Below are 23,463 nucleotides of genomic sequence, written 5' to 3' on the forward strand. Positions count from 1 at the left end.
ATTAACAACTATACCAACGTAGAAGTTATTAAAACTTGTGAGTTACTGATTCCTGGAATTTTTCATTTAGTATTTTCAGACTCAGTTGGTCACAGGTAACTGAAACGATGGAAAGCGGCTGCAGATGAGGGGGCTGCGTATGCTGAGAATTACAAAACTGCACTGAAGGAATGTCTTGGTTACTTTTCTCGCATTGCTGGGACAAAGTACACCCAAAATTAGGGAAGGAAAGGTTTATTTAGCTCACAGTTTGTGGAGATTTTAGTCTGTAATCAGCTGGCTCCAAGGCAGGGTGATGTGGTACAGGGGCAACAGTTCAACGTGGCAGAAGACAGCAAAAGCAGCAAGAGCAAAATGGGGGGAGAGCAAGCCTCTTTTCCTCCCTTGTAGTGTATGGAGGCTACCTGCCCTCTAGCAGGTGTAGCACTCACACCATCTCCAAGCCCTCCTCTTGCACAGGCTGAGGATATTTACAAAGTGAGGACCCTGGCCCCCTGCTGGGTCACTTAGTTAAACTAGATTGAACAACATCCTAGAGGTAAGGATATGTGCTCCACATCCTAGGGTGCAGAACTGCTGAGTTACTTAGTTAAGCTTTTAGACTTCTCTAAATGACACAGTGTATCAACCGTTACAAGGAGATTTTGTTAAAGGTGTGGATAAAGCTGGGTGTGGTGGCACATGCCTTTAATCTCAGCACTCTGTGAGGCCAAGGCAGGAGGACTGCAAGTTTGAGCCCAGCCTGGACAGTTGAGCAATTTAGAGAGACCCTGTCTCAAGATAAGAAAAAAATAGAGCTGGGCATGGTGGTGCAGGCCTGTAATCCCAGCACGTGGGAGACTGAGGCAGGAGGATTGTTGCAAATTTGAGACCAACCTGGGCTGCAAAGTGAGTTCAAGGCCAGCCTGAACCGCATAGCAAGACCCTGTCTTAAAGGACAAAAAAGGGTCAGGGGTATAGCTCAGTGACATAAGTGCCTGTCTGGCAAATGCAAGGTCCTGGGTTTGATTCCTGATACCAAAAAAAGAAAAAGAAAAGAAAAAAATAAAAGGACTGAAGATGTACCCCAGTGCAAAGGCCCTAAACTGCGCACGCGCGCACACACGTACCCACAGAGACATAAATAAGTGCAAAGACATCCATGTTTGTAGATTGAGAGAATTAATGTAAAGAAGGTGGAGCCTTCTTTATGTAATGATTCAGTGTCATCCTATAAATCCAAATTTGCTTTTTTCTGGAAATTGACAAGCTGAACCTAAGTTAGTATGGAAGCCCCATAGACCTAGAATTGCCAAGACAATCTTGAAAAAACTGAGGTTAGAAGATACACAGTTACCAGTTTCAAAGATTATTATGGAGCTGTAGCAATCAATGTGGTATACATTAGCACAAGATTAGATTTGCATGGAATAGAATTGAGAGTCTGGAAATAAATCCTTAAATTTATGATCCATTAAATTTTTTTTTTGTTTGTTTTTTTTCTAGTACCAGGAATTGAACTCATTACCTTGTGCTTGCCAGGCAGGCGCTGTGCCACTGAGCTAAATCCCCAGCCCCTGATCCATTGACTTTTGAGAAGTGTGCTAAAGCAACCTAGTGTGGGAAAGAATAGATTTTTTTCTCATCAAATCATATTGGGACAATGAGATACACACATGTGAAAGAATGAATTTGGACCCCTACTTCATACCAAATACAAAAATTAACTCAAAACATATTATAGAGCTAAATGTAAGAGCTAAAGCTATAAAACTCTTAGAGGAAAAAAGTCTAAGTGTAAATCTATGATATTTAGTTTAGATAGTAGTTCCTTAGATATGATATCAACATCCCAAGAGTAAAAGAAAAAATAGATAATTTGGATTACATTGAAATTAGAAATGGCTATGCTTCAAGGAGACCATTAAGAAGGTGAAAAAAAGTAGCTCATAGAATATGAGGATATACTGTATCTACAAATCAAATATATTTGATAAGAGAGTTGTGCTAGGTAAAGAACTATTACAACTCAATAATAAAAAGACAGCCCAATTAAAAGTGAACAAAATTTGAAAAAGCATTTCTTTAAAGATACACAAATGGACAATGGGGAGGCTGGGGATTTTGCTCAGCGGCACAGCACCTGCCTGGCAAGCGCAAGGTCGTGAGTTCGGTTCCTGCTACTGGAAAACAACCAAAACAAACAAACAAACAAAAAGCCATAAATGGACAATAGGCATGTAGAAAGATGTTTAACATCAAATCAATCTATCATAGGATGCCGTTTCACACCAAGATGGTCATGATAATAAAGATAGATGTTAATTATTGAGGAGGTGGAGAAATTTGAACACTCATACATTGTTGATGAGAATGTAAAATGGTACATCCAGTTTGGCAATTCCTCAAAATGTTAAACATAGAATTACCATATGAACTAGCAGTTCTACTGTTATATATATATGTATATATATATATATATATATATATATATATATGTACCCAAGAATCTTTAAACGTGTTTGCACAAAAATTTGCACATGGGTGTTTGTAGCAGGATTATTTATAATAAGCAAAAGTGGAAATAATCCACATGTTAATCAAACAATGAATACATAAATAAAAATGTGGTATAAAGAAATCTATGGAGACAGATTAGTAATTGATAAGACCTAGGGGTAGGGGGAAGTAGAAAATGACTGCTTATGGATATTGACTTTCTTTCTGACACAATAAATGTTTTCTGGAAAATGGTGATGATTGCACAGCTTTGTGAGTGTACCAGAGACACTCAATTGCACATTGCAAAAGGGTGAAATGTGAATTATAGTTCACTTTTTAAAAGTGATTGCTTTGTTAGTATGAAACTCTGAGTGAATGTTTTCTTCTGAAACTGAAGGGTACTGCTTTGGGGAAAAGACTGTTTGGACAGATTCATTGTCTGTCTAGTAACATAAAAAGTCCAGATTCATCTCAGTCCATAAATTCAAGTAATAATTCTATTCATCAATTTTTTTTCTTTTTTTATTCTGGACCTTGATAGGTGTTTTCCTGTGTTCCTGAAGTAAGCTTAGCCACATGACTATTTTTTGTCAGTGAGATATGAACAAAATAATGTGTGTCATTTCCTAGTGAAATCTTTTAAGATTTGGTACACTATTTTGAATGTTCTTGCCTCTAGATGGTGGAATCTTTATTAGCATACATCTCTGTGTGATATTTGGGAGTTAATTCTTCAGTTAGCCCACTGTGGACCCTAAAAGACTGAGACATAAACCATTATTATGGCTGGGCATGGTGGTGCACTCCTGTAATCCCAGCACTTGGGAGGCTCAGGCAGGAGGATCCTTGCGAGTTCAAGACCAGCCTGGGCTACCAAGTGAACTGAAGGCCAGCCTGAACTTCATAGTGAGACCTTGTCTCAAAAAGACAACAAAACAAAACAAAACAAAACATTATTATTATAAGCACTGAGATTTTAGAGTTGTTTATTACTATTATATTTACATGTCTAAATAGGCACAAGTGTTGGAGTCACTTAAAGCAAGATTATTTTTGAAAATGATTTTAGAGCTGGGGTAGTAGCACATGCCTATAATTCCAGCACTCAGCAGGCTGAAACAGGAGAACTGCTGTGAATTTGAAGTCAGCCTGGGCTACATAATGAGTTGAAGGACAGTTTGAACTTCATATTGAGAAATCAACCAACCGATCAACTAACCATCCAACCAATCAGATTTTGGAAAACTACAAGAAAAGAGGAAATTGTGTTGATGTTAATCCAATCTTTTATGTCCAGCAGGATTGTTTTATGAAATTGGGTGCACTGGTGTTTGGTACATATATGTTTATATTTGTTATCTCTTCTTATTGAATTGTTCCCTTAACCAGTATATGGTAATTGTTTGCTTCTTCTCATCAGTTTTGGCTTGAGGTCCACTTTGTATGAAAATGGAATAGCTATTTCTGCTTGTTTTCAGGTTCCTGTTGCATGGAATATTGCTTTCTATCCTTTGATTTTTAGTCTGTCTTTTTGGAGGGGGGATTAAATGTGTTCCTTGTATATAGCATGCTGTTGGATTTTTTTTTTTTTTCTTCCAGGACCAGGAATTGAACTCACGACCTTGTGCTTGTCAGACAGGCACTGTGCCGCTGAGCTATATCCCCAGCCCCTGCATTTTGTTTCTTGATGCATTCTGTCAATCTGTGTCTTTAGATTGGGAAATAAGGACATTCACATTGAAAGTTATTATTAAAGGTGTTGACTTATTTCTGTCATTTCATTATTTTCTTGTTGCTTCCCCCACCATTCCTTTATTTCCCTTTCTGCTTAACAGCTTACCCTGTTTGGTATATTCATTCTATTAGACCTTTTGACATTATTGGTCTCTTTCTAGGTGTTTCTTAAGAATTTTTTGGAGCACTACTTTGATTTTTAGTCTATCTTTTTGGAGGGGGGATTAAATGTGTTTCTTGTATATAGCATGCTGTTGGATTTTTTGTTTGTTTGTTTTTGTTGGGGTCACGAATTTCTTAAGGTGCTCTTCATCATGGAAAGACCTTATTTATGCATCAGTTTTGAAACATAGTTTTGTAGGATGTATCAGTCTGGATTGGAAGTTGTTTTCTTTTAGTACTTGAAATATTTCACTCTAAGCTCTTCTGGCCTTTTAAGATTTGTGTTGAGAATCTGCTGTAACTCTGTAGTGAGTTTACCTTTATGAGGGCTTCATTGCATTTAAGGTTTTGTGCTTGTGTTGGACTTCTGGATTTTGACTATGACGTGTTGTGGAGAGATTCTTTTCTGATCGTGGCTATTTGGCTGTTCTATATGCCTCACTTATCAGTATGTTAAATTATTTCTTCATATTTGAGAAGTTTTCTGCCATTATTATTATCATTATTATTATTATTTATTTTGGAGGCAGGGTCTTGCTATGTAGTTCAGACTGGCCTTGAACTCACTATGGAGCCAAGGCTGGCCTCGAACTCAAGGGGGTCCTCAGACTCCCAAGTGCTAGGATTACTGGTGTATGCAACCATGCCTGGTGGTGCTATTATTTCTGTAAAGAGGGTTTTTGTTTTTGTGCTATTTGTGCTTCTTTGTGATTTTTCTTTAATTCCAGCTTTTGGATCTATTTTTCATGTTTTCTTTCTTTTTCCTTTTTGTCTTTTTGATGTTTTTTGTCCTTTATTTTTTGAGACAGTGTCTCGCTATGCAGTTCAGGCTGGCCTTGAGTTCACTGTGTAGCCCAGGCTGGTCTTGAACTTACAACAATCCTCCTACCTCAGCCTTCTGAGTGCTGGGATTACAGGCATGCTCCATCATGCCTGGCATTGAATGAGAATTTGTTTCCTTGATCTGGAAATTCTGCAAGTCATGATATCCTGGCCTAGCTTTATGGCTTGTGGGTTTTTAGGTTGCCTTCCTGCTGCCACTCTTGCTGTATGTTGCAGACTGTGGCAACCATCCAAGCTGAGATGTGTCCCTGCTCACATTGTCACATGGGGAGAGCAGTCAAACAACTGGTCTCTCCTGGGTGGAAACAGTGGGTGGGGGTGCAGGATGACTGCTAGACTGAATGGTGGCACTTTCGGATCCAGCCGTCTCTGAAAGCCATATTTGCCAGGTCTGGTTTCTCGGGGCCACTGTCCTTCCAGGTCTGAGCTTAAACTTCTCAGTGCAGTGGATCTTTGTCTAGCCTGCACCTTCTCCATGACTGTTGCCTGTGGCTGTCACTAACTTAGCATCTGCACAGAATAACACTGGAATCTCCGAAGTGGATTTTATCTGTAGGTGTTCTGTGGCTCAGTCTTAAACAGTAAATCCCTTGCCAATATGATGTCTGATGAAACACTGGCAATATGGCGAGTGGTGTATTGGGTTTCTTCTCCAACTGTAGCCTGCCATGGAGCTATTTTCAGAATAAAACCCACACTGTTTTTGTAGTGTGCAGTGGCTGTGGGCTTTTCTTGGGTAGCACTGCTGGGCAAGTCCGTAATTTCTCCCTAGATCTGCCAACTCTCTAGGCTTACCTTCTCTCCCTCTGTGTTGGCCTCTTCCACTAACAGGTCAGTTCCTTGGTCAGCACCTCTGCTGCCTGACGCCAAGGGGAAGCAAAATGCAGAGCTGGCTCAGAGTTGCTGGCGGCTGCGGCCAGGCTGTGGAATCCGTGGTGTGGAGTTAGTCAGGCCAAAGCCTGGGGCACATGGGGCCATCTCCAACCGTCAGTTATTTGAGATGATTGTTTTTAATATTTTTTTTTCCTAGCTATACATTTGTTTTTGCAGAGAGGATTTCCCAACTTTTTCTTTTTTTGGTGGTTTTTGAAATAATTTATGTAACTTACCTGTAAGGACATACAAAACACTGCATACAAATCATAGGCTTTTCAATTCCATTTTATTTTCTAAGATATTATAATTAAACAGAAATTTAATTTTTTTAATGCTGCAGATTTCAAGTTCCACCTATAAAGACAAGAATGAAGAATACAAAAGACAGTTCACACATCTGCCTGATACAGAGAAGCTGATAGCAGGTAAAAGAAAATAAAATTGATAATGTATACAAAGAATTTCTTTCAACCTATCAGTAGCAGAGATAAGTGACTATATATAGAAAATTAAGCTTTTCTATTAGACAGAAAATCATTTTCAAGATAAGCAGCATCTGGGGCTGAGGATTTAGCTCAGCAGCACAGCACCTGCCTGGCAAACGCAAGGTCGTGAGTTCGATTCCCGCTACTGGAAAACCCCCCCACCAAAAAAAAAAAAAAAGCAGCATCTTTATCACTCACAATTAGACAATGTTCAACCAAGTTGTAATTTGTGAAGGGGTGATTTCTGACTTGTAAGGATATTAAGTACTGAGAAAATGTAAATCATAAGAAATGATTTGTCACAGTTTCTTCAGGCACTTGTTTCATAGGGCTTTAGAGGGAAAATTTGAACTTCATATTCAACATATATTAACTCACCTCAGAAAAATCTACTCTTCAACAAATATACTCATAGAGCAGTTTTATAGAATGTACTAGAAATACATCATAGCCATGTCATTGTTCACATAGACTTTTTTGAAGAAGGCTTTACAGGATAAAATTTAGTCATTTTTCTTACAAAAGTGCTTCATTTTTATTATCTGTTTATTATAGATTCATGATAATAAAATATAGATCGAGGTTGTTTGTTTGTTGTGGAATGAGGATTGAATCCAGGGTCTTCTCACTGAGATCCCCAGGGCTAATTTTATTTTATTTTGAGACAGGGTCTCACTAAGTTACTACATTGGCCAGGCTGGGCTCAAACCTGGGATCCTCCTGACTCAGTCTCCTAAACTACTTGGATTATAAGAATGTGACACCTAGCCCAACAGTTTTAGTTTTAGGATACATTTATTTTACTTTTTTTTTATTTATTTTTGTCTTTTTGAGACAGGGTCTCACTATGCAGTTCAGGCTGGCCTTGAGCTCACTTTGTAGCCCAGGCTGGCCTCAAAGTCACAATGATCCTCCTGCCTCAGCCTCCCTAGTGCTGGGATTACAGGCGTGTGCCACCATGGTCATCTTAGGATATATTTCATTTAAAACATTTAGTTATGAGTTTCTCAGATTTTGATACTATTAGAGAATGCTTAAATCAGTGTAAGTGAATTTCTAAATCATACAGGTCAATAAATATCATATTAATGAACTAAAATAATTTTTAAATCATCGTTTATTACAAGTAATATGTTCTCGAGATGAAGTTTTCAGATGTTACATAGTGCATACAGTGCCTCCCAAGTGCTAGGATTATAGGCATGTGCCACCATGGCCATCTAGGTTCTGTTTTCTTTTTTTTTCGGTCTTTTTGAGACAGGGTCTCACTATGTGGTTCAGGCTGGCCTTGAGCTCACTTTGTAGCCCAGGCTGGTCTCAAACTCACAACGATCCTCCTGCCTCAACCTCCTGAGTGCTAGGATTATAGGTGTGCGCCATCATGCCCTGCTAAAAATATGTTAGATGCAATAATTCTACTTCTAGAAAAGTGGCATTCTGAGAATCTCTTAATTTTCCAATTCTTCTGACCTACCATGAGTGTGGGCAGAGGGCGGCTCTGGTCAGGGAGACAAATTTTTTAGTGAAATCATTGAAATGCTTATAGTTGGAATTTGGGCTAGAATGTCCTGAAATGCACTGGGAAGAGTATCATAATTGGTTACTAAAAAGATCTGTAATTTTTAAATACATGTTTGTTGTAGAGTCTACCCAACAAAAAGCCCTTTGCTCAAATGTTTTCGGACAATTTTATTCAACTTTCTGATGACCTCAAATTATACAATAGAAAAAGAATAAAGTATTCCTAATTTGTTTTTCGAGGATGTACAGGCTGTAATTGTAACCTTCAAATTAGTTGGGGCTGGGGAGGGGGAACCAGTGAGGGCACAGAGAAAGAATGTGTACCTAAGGAATATGAAGTAGACAATCTTACAGTTGTCCTTATGAATGCAGAACCGACTGACTAAGCAGTCGGGGTGTGTTGCCTCTATAAGCTTACACCTCGTTACCCAGGAGAACTCCGACCATGTGGAGCATTCTGCCTGACAGATCTTCTCTCTGTTCAGAAAAAAAGGAAGTGGATTGAGCTTTCTACCCTTGTTAGTCAGCTTTTCATCCTCCTGACAAAATACCTGAGATAATCAGCTCATAAGGAGGCAAGATTTATTCTGGTTCTTGGTTTCAGAGGTTTTAGTCAGGATAGTGGGCTGAGCATCTGAGGCTTGTGGTGAGGTATGTCGTAGACCGTGGCTAGGGCGTGTGGTGGAGCAAAGCTGTTTACCTCATGGCAGCTGGGAAGCAGAGAGAGGGCATGGCCCTGGTGACAGCCAGCCTCCTTCTATTAGGCACTGTCCTGTAAAGGTTCTGCCACCCCCCCAGTCATGCCACATGCTGGGCCACAGCCTTGAACACGTGACCTTTGGGGAACACTTAAGATCTAAACCATAGCACACCTCTAACTGCAAATGCCCAAAGGAGACCTTCTCTCTGGGATACTAACATCTACAGTGGAAAGCACAGCTTTTCCACGAGGTCCCATAAGTTACATTTTTCTTACATTAGAGCCTGTGGGGGGAAGTGCTGCCCCTGTTTGGAGGGGGTGATAAGCGTGGCTGGCCTCACGCGAGGAGTCCCTCAGTGTCTGTCCCTGTTCTGGTGATCCCACTTTATACCTGCTGGTTCCGTGTGCATATGGAGGGGAGCAGGGCTTTACCTCAGCGTCAGCCTTCTGTGTATTTTTTGTGACAAGGTTTCCTCTGTGTTGCTGAATGGTGGGTCCTCTGGAGCTTCCTTGGTGTCTGTAACGAAACAAAGAATTGATCAAAACATGTAGAAAAGGTAACAAGGTTGTACATTTATTGAAGGTGGGAAGAAAGTACTCACTTTAGGGCAGAACAGGCCAGTGAAAAGGCTCACAGTGGCCTCAAAGATAAATAGATGTGTTGGCACACGCCTGTAGTCTCAGGACTCAGGAGGCTGAGGCAGGAGGATTGCCTCTAGTGTGAGTTCAGCCTGGGCTGCAGAGTGAGTTCACGCCCAGCCTGAACTATATAGCAAGACTGTGTCTCAAAAAACTGCACACACAGAGAGTGAAAGGGATCTTTAGTATCCAAAATTCCCAGATTATCTTTCACTCCATGTAAATAAGGAGTGGAGGACAGTTGTCCTGTCAAGAACTTGGCCTCATATCACGTGTAAACTGTCCTATTGAAAACTTGCTTGGCTTTTGGCCAGATGTAAATGAAGGATCAGAAACAGTATCTTTGAGTTGGTTGTGCCCATGTGTAAATGAAGCATTGAAAATAGTGTCTTATGATTGTTTTTGCAAGACAGTGCTAGATTCTAATAAAAAAACTGAAGGATTGAAAATAGCACCTTTTCTCTCTCTTTCTTTTTCCTTCTTTCTTTCTTTCTTTCTTTCTTTCTTTCTCTCTCTCTCTCTCTTTCTTTCTCTCTCTCTCTCTCTTTCTCTCTCTCTCTCTCTCTCTGTTTCTTTCTTTCTTTCTTTCTTTCTTTCTTTCTTTCTTTCTTTCTTTCTTTCTTTCTTTCTTTCTTTAAAAGACAGGGTCTTGCTATATGGTTCAGGCTGGCTTTAAACTCACTGTGGAGCCCAGGCTGGCCTGAACTCAAGGGGATCTGCCTGCCTCAGTCTCCTGAGTGCTGGGACTACAGGTGTGTGCCACCACACCCAGTGGCAAACAGCACTTTTCTCACTGGTCAAGTGTTGTGTGTAAGCTTGATGTCATTTTGGGTTCCATGTTTTGTGCATGTCTTCTCCTTTTAAGAAATATCTCACTCAAACTGTTAGCCATTGGTTTTTATGACCTTTGACAAATTTTACCAGTTACGTGTTTGGTTTGCCCTAGTCCTGATCTCCTGTCTCATTTACATTATAGTTTATTTATTTATTTATTTTTTGTCTTTTTTGAGACAGGGTCTTGCTATGCAGTTCAGGCCGGCCTTGAGCTCACTTTGTAGCCCAGGCTGGTTTTGAACTTGTAATGATCCTCCTGCCTCAGCCTTATATTCTAGTTCATTCATTAGTATCTTCTTTCTCTTTTCTAAAAATATATCAAAACTTTTATTTTTTATTTTTAAATTTTTTTATTTTAAAACATCAAAACTTTTAATCTGCTAAATTTTTTATTTACGTACCTATTTTTTTACATACCTCTCAGCACTGTTAAGAGTTTCATCTTTTATATGTCTTCCCTTTCATGTCAAAAGAATTTTGGAGGAGAGAGAAATAAACAGATGTCTAGTATCTCACAGTTCACACCAGAAGTTCTTTGTACTGTTTTTTTTTATTAAAATGATAATATGTATATTTCTGTATTTGTTTATTCCTTTGAAAATATTCAGCTTCAGAAACTGTATTCTTTATTCAGGGATGTCATTACTCAGCTTTTTAAAAAGTTCTTTGATTATCTGAAAGAACAAATTGGATGTACAGGCTGGATAGTGTTGTGGAAATAAAATAACAAAATCTCTTAACAACTCAGAAAACCCCTCCAAAAAGTAGAGGAGAAAGAAGACAGTTTTGTTGCTGATCAAACATTAAACCAGAATGTGTAATGCATTACAGACAATACAGAAGAGTCTGCAAAGACTGAACAAAATCTTCCATCCTGTTATACAGTCAGGCAGATAAAAACCCCTACATACTGGGATAAAGAAATGATAACCAGTCTTCAGCAAGGTGTCTTGACTCACCATATGTCACACACAATTCACCGCAAGTTTACTTACTAAATAGGCTGACCATCAGTGTAGGCTACTTGGCTTAATCCAAAGGAAAAATAAAAGCATGCCCCCATGAAAACAGGTAGTTTTGCAACTTGGATGGAGGTACCCCATGGTACCTATGGAAATTAGGTTCCCTAGCTTCTCACAGAATCTGGGAGATAAAAGGAATATTAGCCCTTGATATACATTTGCAAGGGATGGGTTCCAGGTTGTTTAAGAAACCTTCCAGCTTATAAAATTGGCAAAAAGCCTGTTTAACTTTTAAAAAGATTCACATATTTCCTCAGTGGAGCAGGGAAAGAATTTTCTAGGTTTTTTTTCTTTTTCTTTTTTTTCTTTTTTTAAGAAAATACTCTAAGAAAAGCAAAGTGTGTCTGTTTCCCTTTCTGCATGCAGGAAAATTAGATTTTTCTATTTCTATTTCTATTAACTCTTCCAGTTGTTTCACATAAAAAGCAAACAAAAAAAACCAGAGCAGTTATCTCTTGTAATTTAAATACTAACTCGTGGACTTTCAGGAAGGTGATGGAGTAGCGAATAGCAGAGAAACAGCCTCTCTAAGGTTTGTTGTCTCGATGCTGGTATATAGCAATTTGAGCAAGAGAAGAAGGGAGGAAGTGGGTCTCCACAACCCAGCAAGAATCTGAAGTGAGAATTGAAGCTCACAGGGAGAGTGAAGGCAGAATCCAGAACACGGAAGAAGGAGGTGGCAAGAGGTGACCCCAGAGGCCTCCACCTTCATGGAGAAATGCACCAGTGGCAGAGAGCAGTGGACACAGCAGACTGTAGTGGCTGATGAGTTGTTTGGGTTCAGACACCTCCCAGGAGAGGGCAGTTGGCTGGTTGAGATCTTGGAGAGGGTCAGCTGATCTCGGAACTCAGAGCAACTGTGGGCTGGCTCCATCTCGCACCTCCCATTGTCAGGGTGAGGCAGAACCAAGTTCAAGTAGGCAGGAGGTCAGGGAGCCAAGTTCAAGCCACTCCTTCTCAAACTGAGAGGGAAGCAGTACTCCCAAATTCTTTCCTGGAAGAAAGCATTACGCTGATGCCAAAGCCAGAGAAGGATCCAACCAAAAAAGAGAACTACATGCCAATCTCCCTAATGAATGCAGATGCAAAAATTCTCAATATTTGATACTGGCAAACAAAATGCAGCAAATCATCAAGAAAATTATATACCATGACCAAGTAGGATTCATCCCAGGGATGCAGGGATGGTTCAACATGCACAATTCAGTAAATGTAATGCAGTACGTTAACAGAGCCAAGGACAAAAACCACATGATCATCTCAATAAATGCTGTGGCGGGTTGACAATTGGTGGTCAACTTGTAACACCCAGCTGAACTGAGTCGGCATCATACTGGGTATGTGGGGCCCACCAGAGGACTGTTGCCAGCAGTGTAAGAGGCAGGACTGGAGAAGAAGAAGGACGGCTGTTGGGAGCTGGTAGAAGCTATAAGGAGCTGTTGGTTTTTTGGGAGGAGTTTGTCATGCTGGCTTTCCTCATGAACTTGGCTGTTTTTATCCTCTAGGAGCTCGGGACCTTGTTGGCACTGAGAATAGTTTCGGTTCACTTTGGGAGAGCTCTGGTCCTCACTTTGAGCGTCACTTCCTGGCTCCAGAGGGGACAGTGGTGCACTGCCATTGTCTTGGAGAAGCTTGCTGCATTGGCTTTCCTGATGGGAACTCAGCTGTTGTCATCATCGGAAGAGCTCAGGACCTCACTGTTGCTGAGGTTGGGCGTGGTACTTTTTGGGGGAGCTTTGGTTCTTATTTTGAGCATTGCTTCCTGGCTCCAGTTCAGATCCTTCATCCTGCTGGCACAGACTTTCTAGATTCCAGCACTGATATTTGGGCCTTCCCAGCGCAGATCCATGAAACAGGCCTGCATGAGACATTGTTGTGAGCTCTGGGCCTCCAGTTGGCTCTGTGGGAGGCATTGTTATGGGCGCTGGGTATTCAGCTGGACTCATGCAGGACATTATTGCGGGATCCAGGCCCTCAGCTGGATTCTTTGGTCCTTAGTATTTGGACAGATTTCCTGCACTTTCTTGTATATAATTCTTTGGGTGACTATTATAAATAATCTTATAAAATATGTGTCCTATATTGTGTTGTTTACCCTTGCACAATATCCCAAACCAACACAAATGCTGAAAAAGCATTTGACAAAGTCCAGCACCCACTCATGATAAAAACCCAACAGAATGTTGGAATAGGTGGTCTTTATCTCAATCAGATAAAAGCCATCTATGACAAACCAATGGCCAACATCATACTAAATGGACAAAAACTGAAAGCTTTCACTCTAAAATTAGGAACAAGACAAGGATGTCCACTATAGCCCCTCTTATTCAGTATAGTTCTGGAAACATTAGCCAGAACAGTTAGAAAGAAAGGAATAAGTATAGGAAGGGAAGCAGTTAAATTGTCATTATTTGCAGATGACATGATACTTTACATAGAAGACCCCAAAAACTCCACCAAAAGACTTCTACATTTAATAAACAAATTCAGTAGCATAGCTGGATACAAAGTCAACACTCACAAATCAATAGCATTTCTGTACACAGATAACAAATTCACTGAGAGAGAAATTTAGGAAGCAACACTTTTCACAGTAGCATCCCCATTGCAAAAAAATGAAATACCTAAGAATAAATCTAATGAAAGAAGTAAAAGACCTATACACTGAAAACTGTGCTCTTCAAAAGGAGATCAAAGGAGATACCAGAAAATGGAAAGATATCCCTTGCTCTTGGGTAGGAAGAACCAATATAATGAAAATGGCCATACTTCCAAAATTGTTATACAGATCTGATGCAATCCCCTTCAAAATACTAAATAACATATCTCACAGCATTAGAGAAAATAATTCTAAATTCATTTGGAACCAAAAGAGACCTGGAATAGCAAAAGCAATTCTGGGCAACAAAGGCAGGCAGTGAGCATCACAACTCCTGACTGAAAATTCTACTACAAAGCTATTGTGATGAAAATAGCATGGTACTGGCAAAAAAAAGAGGACCAAGGATCAATGGAACAAATTAGAAGGTGCAGAAACAACTACAAACATACTCAGCCACCTTATCTTTGACAGAGAAGCCAAACACATTTAGAAGACTGATAACCTCTGTAGTAAATGGTGCTGGAAAAACTGGCTTTTCACATGCCGAAGATTAAAACTAGACCCATATCTTGCACTGTGCACTAAACTTAAATTGAAATAGATCAAAGATCTAAATAGTGTATTAAAACAGAAACACTGAATCTGCTAGAAGAGAGAATAGGTAGAACTCATGAAGATACTGGTGTAGGTAAAGACTTTATGAATAAAACCCAGCTGCACAGGAACTATGACAAACATCAACAACTGGGATCTCATCGTATTAAAAAGCTTTTGTACGGTTAAAAAAAAAAAACCACCGGCAGAGTGAAGAGACACCCACAATGTGCAAAAAAGTTTTGGTAGCTGTTCCTCAAAGGACTGATATCTAGAATATGTAAAGAATTGAGAAAAATCAGACCCCCTCAAGTTTAAAGACCTCATCCAAAAATGGGCATCTGAAATGAGTACACACTTCTCAGATGAAGAAGGAGAAACAGCAGATAAACATACAAGAAAATGTTCAGCATCACTGGTCATTTCAGAGATACAAATTAAAACAACACTGAGAGTCTATCTTACCCTGGAAAGAATGGCTATTATCAAGAAATCAGCCAATAACAAATGCTGGTGGGGTTGTGGGGGAAAAAAGGAATCCTTCTCCATTGTTGGTCGAAGTGTAGACTGGTGTAACCACTGTGGGAATTGGTATAGAAATTCCTCAGAAAACTAACACTAGAGGTTCCTTTTGACCCAGCTCTTCCACTTCTTGAGTCTTCCCAAAAGTATTAAAAGCATCATGCCACAGCAATATGTGCACACTCATGTCTATAGCAGCACAGTTTGTAATAGCTAAATCTTGGAAACACCCCAAATGCCCATCAACTGATAATGGATAGAGAAGATGTGGTTTTTTTTATACAATGGAGTACTACTCAGCTGGAAAGAAGGATAAACTTGAGACATTTCTAGCTAAATGGGTGCACCTCGAGACCATACTCAGGAGTGAAATAAATCAGATACCCATGTTGAAGTACTGCATTATTTGTCTTGTGTGAGAAGCCAAAAGTGTAAATAAGGACCAAAATGTATAATCAGTACTGGAAAATGGGAAGAAAATATTAAAATGGAAAAGGGAACAAGGGAGGGAGGAGGGGGAAAGGAAAGAAGGAACAAGAAAAGAAAGAATAGAAGGAGAAAAAATGAAAACAAAGCTTTTGTAAATACGGAGGGGAAAAGGAGTTGAAGGAAGGGGAATCAGAAAAAAAGAAAAGGAAAAAGAAACAAGATATATCATGTACAGGTACAAGTTCCCTATGATGAGTGTTGTCATCATGTATACCTAAAATGTACTACTAAAACTTATAAAGAAATCCTAGCTCTGAAAGCAGTTCTAAAAATGTTCTTCCAAAGAGTCTTTTTTTTTTTTTAAAGCAATGTCATAATTATTGGGCTGTCAAAGGTGACAGCTATTAGAATGGAATGCTTTGTCATAATGATTTCCTGACATTATTGCATGAAAAGCACATTCTCTTAATTGATTGTCACTTCCCTTATGGATAGTATGCCTAAGTTCTTTAGTAGCACAAAACATTTCATCTTCTTTATTTAAATATGTGTATACTCCTTACTGTGCAAGGTTGATGTATAAGTACCTGGTACTGATTCATTTCATCCATATTCCCATAGTGCCTTGTTCTCTGTTGTTTGTTGTATTGTAGTTGGTAAACAAAACTTTAGGAGTGGGGGCCATTCAGTTGTGCAAAAATTGATCATGTTATAGCTAGCAAGTTGATGTTAATACACAAATCAAAGTGGCCTAAGTTGATTGGTTAATTTCTTGAATTTTAACATAATTTTCCAATAACCTGTTATAATGTTATAAAATCTATAAAACAGTATTTGATAAACGTCATTATTTTCTTATTCCATTATTGGTGAATCAGATTATTATGACAACTCAAGTCAGATAGAGTATTGTCTCCTAAAGTACTGACATTCTTGTGGTATGTACTCATTTGCCAGTAGGGAAATTGAAAAAAAAAAAAAGAAAAAGGTAAAATCTCTGCTTTTTAAAGAAAATGTTCTATTTCTTGCATAGGATATATTGCCTTTGTTATTTTTTTTTAAATCAGTTTTACTGAGGTATACATTTATTTTGATAAAATACACCATTTTAGGGAAGCCTCTTTTAAAAACCATTGAAAAAAGTTGTCATTGTATACCAGATAGTCTTTGGATAAAACAATCCTGGTGGTTACAATAGCTTTTAATGTAATGAGTAGAAAATAATGCCTTGTGGCCTACAGATTAGCAATGCTAACGTCACCAGAGAAGCCTGTTAGATATGCATTCTTTTCTTTGTTTGTTTTTGACAATGTCTGCTGTGTAGTTCAGGTTGGCCTTGACCTCACCATGTAGTCCAGGCTGGCTTCAAACTCATGGCAACCCTCCTGCCTCAGCCTCCAAAGTAGTGGGATTACAGGTGTGTGCCACCAGGTCTGGCTAGACATGTATTCTTGACCTTGGCCTAGATGTATTTAATCAGGCACTATGGGAGAGGAGCTTAGTATGTGTTTTTCTATGTCTGCCAGTATTTGTGAAGTCAGTGACACACTGATCTGATAAAATGTTATTCGTTGATTTAAATAAATATTTTATGACACCTGAAGGTGACCTTTAACCTAATCTCTGTTTTGGAGATGCATATTAGTAAATGAGTAACTTAATCTGCTTAATTATTTATTAGGAATTTTTGTTCAGGGGCATCTCAGTTTTGTTTCTTTGAAGGAAGCATTGTGAAAGACTGACACTGCTGAATTTTTAGTGCAATATTTGTTTAGAAATTTATACTAGTTTAAATATTTGAGATTTAGGAACTTTTTTTCTAAAATGCTGATTACTGTATAATAGTTTAAAATTCAGCAGCCAACTAAGTCGTCTCATAATGACTCTTGGTATGTTGTATTACTTGTCAGTTAGCAGTACTATTTGTATTAGCTGCGTAGCCAGATTTTAGAGACTTGCTATCAACTTGTTAGGTAGGCAGTGATACACAGGAGACGTTTTCTTTTTTAAACTGCAGACTTGCTTTGGCTGGGTTTAGGGGTGAGGCAGAGAGGATCATCTTTGATATGGACTTAAAATGTGTACAGTCATCTTTGACAACTCTCTTACCTTTCTCTAATATCTCATTAACCACCAATTCCGCCTCCTCAATACGATCTGTGAATCTAATTACTTCTGTCTCCTAATATTGTTCACTTATGCTTGAGCCATCGTCGGCTTTCCGTAGCCCTTCCCAGACTTACGGGACCCCACTTGGCCGGCGTGAGCAAAGCGCTGTTTAATCACTTCCATCTGATCCTGTGCTGCCACCTCACTCAGGGGTTTCTCATACAGTCCATTCTACTGTGGCCTGTGAGAGCTTACGTGATCTAGCTTCTCTAGGTTCTCCAGTGCAGAGGTCTGTCTGCTTTTAGTTCCTCAGTTGTACTGTTTCTTTCTACCACTGGGCCTTTGGTTGTGCCATTCTCTCATGATGTTCGGGGCCCTTTATTATCTCTAAACCTTAAAGATTGCTTTTTCCGGGGACTGTTTCCTGGTAGCCTCTCTCCACACTCCACTCCCCTTACCTGCATAACTCTTACTATGTATTTTCATAGCTTTGTCTGCCTTCCCTCTGTACTGTTCCATGAGGGATTTTTGGTACCCTGGTGCACAATAAAATATCTAGCATATGGTATCCATTATATAACTGGATGAATGAATGAACTAATGAATAAACAGTGTTGACTGCATGTTGAAATAGTATAATGTCTATTCTGTTTTTTTTTTTTTTCCCTGGTACCGGGAATCAAACTCAGGACCTCGCGCTTGCCAGGCAGGCGCTGTGCCGCTGAGCTAAATCCCTAGCCTCTATAATGTTTATTCTGTTGTCAGATTTTTGTGAATAAACTGCTCTTTATTTTTGTATGCATAGATTATGCCTGTGCTCTACAGAGGGACATTTTGGTTCAGGGACGACTATACCTTTCAGAAAATTGGCTGTGTTTCTATAGCAACATCTTCAGATGGGAAACTACAGTAAGACATATTTTTGCATTTAATTTGTTGATACAAATAATTATATAGATAGAAGTATACACAGTCTTCTTAAAAACAATGTATATTAGATGATTTTTAAAGTAAATTCATATCTACTTGTGCATTTGTACTTATATTTGTGTAACTATATTTATGTGTTCTGTGTAGAAATACATTTTCCTAACTTAGTATATTGAGCTGCATTTGTACTTGCTCAATATAATTAGAGAAAGATTTCAAGCTTTAAAAAGCTTGAATATATGCTACGGTTGTCGCTGCCAAAACCATGTCTTATGTGAAAGATTGTCTGAAGTTTGCTCGTGTGTTTGTGTATTAACGTGGACCCTGAACACCCTGTGTTTTCACACTTTATCTTAATGTCAGTCACAGGAGTTGAGGGTACAAACACTGAGAGAAGTGGCTGACTGGTGACCTTGTTTTTAATGGAGAAAGCAAATGTGCATATTAATTCCTTTAGACTTTTCAGTAGAATATTCTGGATTAGATTCATGTAATACCATGTGTTTTGTGTTATAAATGTTTCTGCAAGATACAGTTTTCAATTTTATTCTTTTGTATGTTTAGATTTCTATTGCTTTAAAGGATATAACCTTTATGACTAAGGAGAAGACTGCTCGGCTCATCCCAAATGCCATCCAGATTGTTACAGATGGGGAAAAGGTAAAAATATTTTCTGCCTTTGCCATACTATATATGTAATGCAAGGAAAATCTGGCTCACACTGACTGTCAGTGTTGGGAATATAGGCAGTTGTTCTTAGAGTGTGGACTACCTTATAGAGCTGCACTATATATATGCTTAAATGTTGCTGGTTAACTATATAATTGCTGACCATGCTTGTACTTACAGTTTACAAGAACTTTCACCCTTATTTCCATTTCTTTATTGTGAAGAGGTAGGTAGGGTAAGCATTAGCAAGATGTCCCCATTATTTCTAAATACCCTAATTATGTTATGTTGTTCAGTCAACATCCGCATGATAGCAAATAGTAAAAACAAATGGTTCTTGTGTTCAGAGACTTACATAGCATTCAAGGAAACACAGAAGTGTTATCTTTTTCTGCTCTGGCCATTATTTTTAACTGCCTTTACTTTTATTATTCACAATAACTTCTTGGTGAGGATATATAAATGATTTTTCTATATCACCTGAAAAATAGATTAAGGCTCTGTATGTAATGTTCAGATCATAATACTAGGAAAAAAACAAGTAGAGGGAAGGACGGAAAGGAATGAGGGGAGGAAGAAAGGGAAGGAAAGATAGGAAGGAAAGAGAGAGAAAAAAGTGAAAGAAGGTGTGAGAGAAAGGAGCAGTGCAGTGACTTTAACTCTGTGTAATTAAACTTTTTAGTCCTGTGAAGTTTCTTTCAGATGCACTTTAAGTTATTTATCTATTTATTTGGCGCTGGGGTTCAAACCCGGGGTCTCAGGCATGCTAGGTAATCACTCTGCTATTGAGGTGTATTTCCAACCCCCATATTTTTATTTAATTTCCCCCTTAATTTTATTGAATCTAATCTTATTTTTATTTAATTGTGCTATTGGGACTGGATCCAGGGAGAGCTGACCTACATCCCTAGCTCTTTTTTTAAAATTTTATTTTGAGACAAGGTTTCTGGAAGGTATTAGTTATGGTTTGTGTCAGGATGTCCCCCCCAAAGCCTCATGCAGTCGTGGGGCAGGCTTCTAGAGTTTATGATTGGTTCGTGGGAGTGAGTGCTACCCCCGCCCTGGGGCAGGTAGTTTGCATACAATAAGGAAGGGAAAGAGGCTGCTTGCCATTGCTTCCTCCTTTTGCTCTAGCTGCTTTTGCTGTTTTCCACTGCCATGAATTGTTGCCCTCTGCCATGTGCCACTCTGCCTTGGAACCAGCCAAGTATGGACTGAAACCTCCACAGACTGTGAGCTAAATAAACCTTTCCTTCTTTAATTCTGGGTGTCGGGTATTTTGTCTCAGCAACGAGAAAAAAGTGACTGAGACCGTCTTGAATTTGCAGTTCCCTTGCCTCTGCCTCCTGAGTACCTGGGATTACAGGCATGTGCGACTGTGTCCAGCTTCCCTTATTTTTATTTTTAAACCTTCTCATCCTTTGGAACACTTGCTTAGTACTAAGACCTTTTCCTCAAACTGTTTCAGAGGAAGTTGTCACTGTGATGCCTCATCATCCTAGAAATTCTATCGTGTACAAGGGGTGATTAAGATATATGATGGATATTTAAATTTTAAAAACTCTTATTACTATAAAAGGCACATTACCAAGAATGATGGGATAAGTGTGTTTGAGGTAAGGGGAACTGTTTTTTGGCCCTTTGACTAAGATCAGGTGAAAAGAGAGGGAATATTTTGAGTATTTTGAGGGGGATTACTTTTTTTACTGTAGTACTTTTAAAAATGTAAACATACATTCTAATTGTTGGTCATATTACCTTGATCAAATGTTTACAGCAACTTCTGTCAATGGAAACATTACAGTATGTCCTCATCCCGCTTATTCGTCTTATTCTTCTGTAACTTTTGGCTCTTCCTTAAAGTCAAAATGACAACGAAAGGTAAATGTTCTGAATCAATTCAGGCTATCGAAGGCAGCCATGGTAGTGAAACTAGAAGCACTCACAAAAGAGGACTTCCAGGACTGCTTCAGGAAGTGGCAGGAATGATAGGATGAGTGTGTTCAAAAAGATGGGCATATTTTTAGGTGGATTAATGGGAGTGTGTCTTTTACTGTAATAAGTTTTTATTTAAATCTTCACCATATATTGTGATCACGCCTCATAGTCCCAACAAAGACTTTGCTGTGAAGTTATTTTCCTTTGTAATTATGTTTTGACAAGACACTTTGAAACCATTAAATATGCCATTCTCACCAAACTTGAAATTTATTCATTTGTTTACTTACACCACTGTGAACTCATGTTTTTTTGTTGCATTTAATGAGTGTTAATCCATTTCCTGGTGTCCTCTTTCTGTGCCAGTCTGCCACTGGGTCACTGTGTGGCTGATGTACTCATCCTGCTCAGACTGACACTCCAGCATAAGGCCACTGTCAAGGACTCTTTTACACCCTGCTCCCCTTACCCGCTCTGGTGCTGGTATGTCTTTGTATGGTGCACTGTTCGTAGCCACGCTCTTCCCCGTGTGTGGCCTTTGGGACCCCTTACATGGCAACCCTGCTGTGGCTCTGACTTGCGCCCCTCCCCCATACTTCTTCTGCTCTGTTCTTGTTTTACTACTCTGTTCCAGGCCACCAGCTTGTGTGGAAGCTCTTCTTACCCACTGAACTCTGACAGTCTGTGCGGGACGGCCCTTCTATGTGGACACCCTCGTTATTTTCGGGTTCCAACACACTGATTTGGGTTACTGTAGCTCCTCTACCCCCATCCTCCCCTTTAATGTGGATGCCTACTTTTCTTTTACTAAAACCTTTCGGGAGGAACTGTTCAGTAAGGGGAGAGGAAGAACTATAATGTACTGATTCTTAACTTTACAATTGGTACATATATACATTTTCATTATTTAAAAAAATCATCAATTTAAAAACTAACATCTTCCTCCATGGCCGTAATACTCAAACCCATTATCTTTCTGTAGGTAAACACTGTTATCAATTCAGTTTGTATCTTTTTGACCTTTCAAACCCTCTTCCTGTGTATGTACTAATATATACATTATACATGTGTAAGGGGCTGGGGATTTAGCTCAGCGGCACAGCACCTGCCTGGCAAGCGTGAGGTCGTGAGTTTGATTCCCGGTACCGGAAAATAACCAAAAAAAAAAAAAAAAAGAAAAAAAAAAAGAAACAAGACATCAACATTATACATGTGTAGTGCATATATGCATACATAAATGTGGTTATATACATATATATGTGGTTTTGCTTTTTTTAAAAGCAAATACTGTCTTATTCATGTTTTCTTCAGATCTGATTAAAAAAGCCCTCCCATCTCTTAGCGTTACAAATGGGCACATGTAGATAGATCCATCTCTGCTTTTTGTACATACTATTTCTCCAAATGGATGTACTAGTTCATTTTTGATGTTTTGTTATTGTGATACTGCAGTAAACAGCCTGACCATGCCTTTTTAAAGTCATGTGTGGCTGTTTCTAGTATATGTAGTAGAAATTCTGGGTGAAGCATTTTAATTTTGCTCATGATAATAGCAACCACTAACATTTACTGAGTATTGTGTTCTAGGAGCTGTTTTAAACTCTTTTCATATGTTTTCTCATTTAAGTCTCACAAAAATCTGGTACTATATTTATTCTCATTTTGCAGATGAGGAAACTAAAGAAAAGTGCCACAAAGTCACAAGACATATAAATGGTAGAGTCAGAACATGAGTGCAGGCAGTTTACACAGGCTATGGTTTGAACTTCCTTTTTGTGTTAACTCTGAATTCTTTTTCTAACATCATGGAGAGAAACTGTAGCACTAAATTTTCATCCTTTTTATGTAGTCTGTGATTATAGGAAGGCTAATCATAGTTCTTTTATTTGTTTTAGGTTTTAGAATATGTTTTGTGCTTCAGCAACTTGATATATCCTTACTCAGAACTATTCCCAAATTAAGGAACTTAGTACTGAACCAAGACTTACTACATTTTATAAGTTGAATATCTAGCAAGGAATAAAGGAAGGTGGTAATTTTTCATAATCATCTTGAAAGTTTGGTATTGTAAGGTGTTGGGAATGTGGTAGTTATATACAAAAATGGGTAAAGTTAATAACAATATTTATTATCTCTACTTCAAGAGGTTGATATTAGTAAGCATAAAACACTGGTGGAAGTGAGATGAAGAGATTTTCCTGGTCTATACATCTAAACACAGAGTTGTGCAGTTATTGTAAGTAAGCCAAATAATTTGGCTTAAGAAAAGGGAATAGGGCCTAGTAGTAAGAAATAATCATTGGATTATGTATTATATTTCTAATACTATTTGAAAGAGCACTTGGATATATCTTCTTTATAAAAAGTTTGCCT

At 38.8% G+C, this 23,463-nt stretch overlaps 1 protein-coding gene across 1 annotated transcript in view; it reads left to right on the forward strand.

The window, feature by feature from the left end:
• Window positions 1–23,463, forward strand: part of Gramd1c (GRAM domain containing 1C) — an 86,728-nt gene that overhangs the window by 14,239 nt on the left and 49,026 nt on the right. Inside the window, exons 3-5 of the mRNA XM_005386407.2 lie at window positions 6,437–6,521; window positions 18,359–18,462; window positions 19,048–19,143. Of these exons, the coding sequence (XP_005386464.1) occupies window positions 6,437–6,521; window positions 18,359–18,462; window positions 19,048–19,143 (285 nt within the window). The remainder of the gene's footprint in view (window positions 1–6,436; window positions 6,522–18,358; window positions 18,463–19,047; window positions 19,144–23,463) is intronic.

The sequence above is a fragment of the Chinchilla lanigera genome, unplaced genomic scaffold, assembly GCF_000276665.1.
Source record: "Chinchilla lanigera isolate Chin_1 unplaced genomic scaffold, ChiLan1.0 scaffold00026, whole genome shotgun sequence".
NCBI classification, from domain to species: domain Eukaryota; kingdom Metazoa; phylum Chordata; class Mammalia; order Rodentia; family Chinchillidae; genus Chinchilla; species Chinchilla lanigera.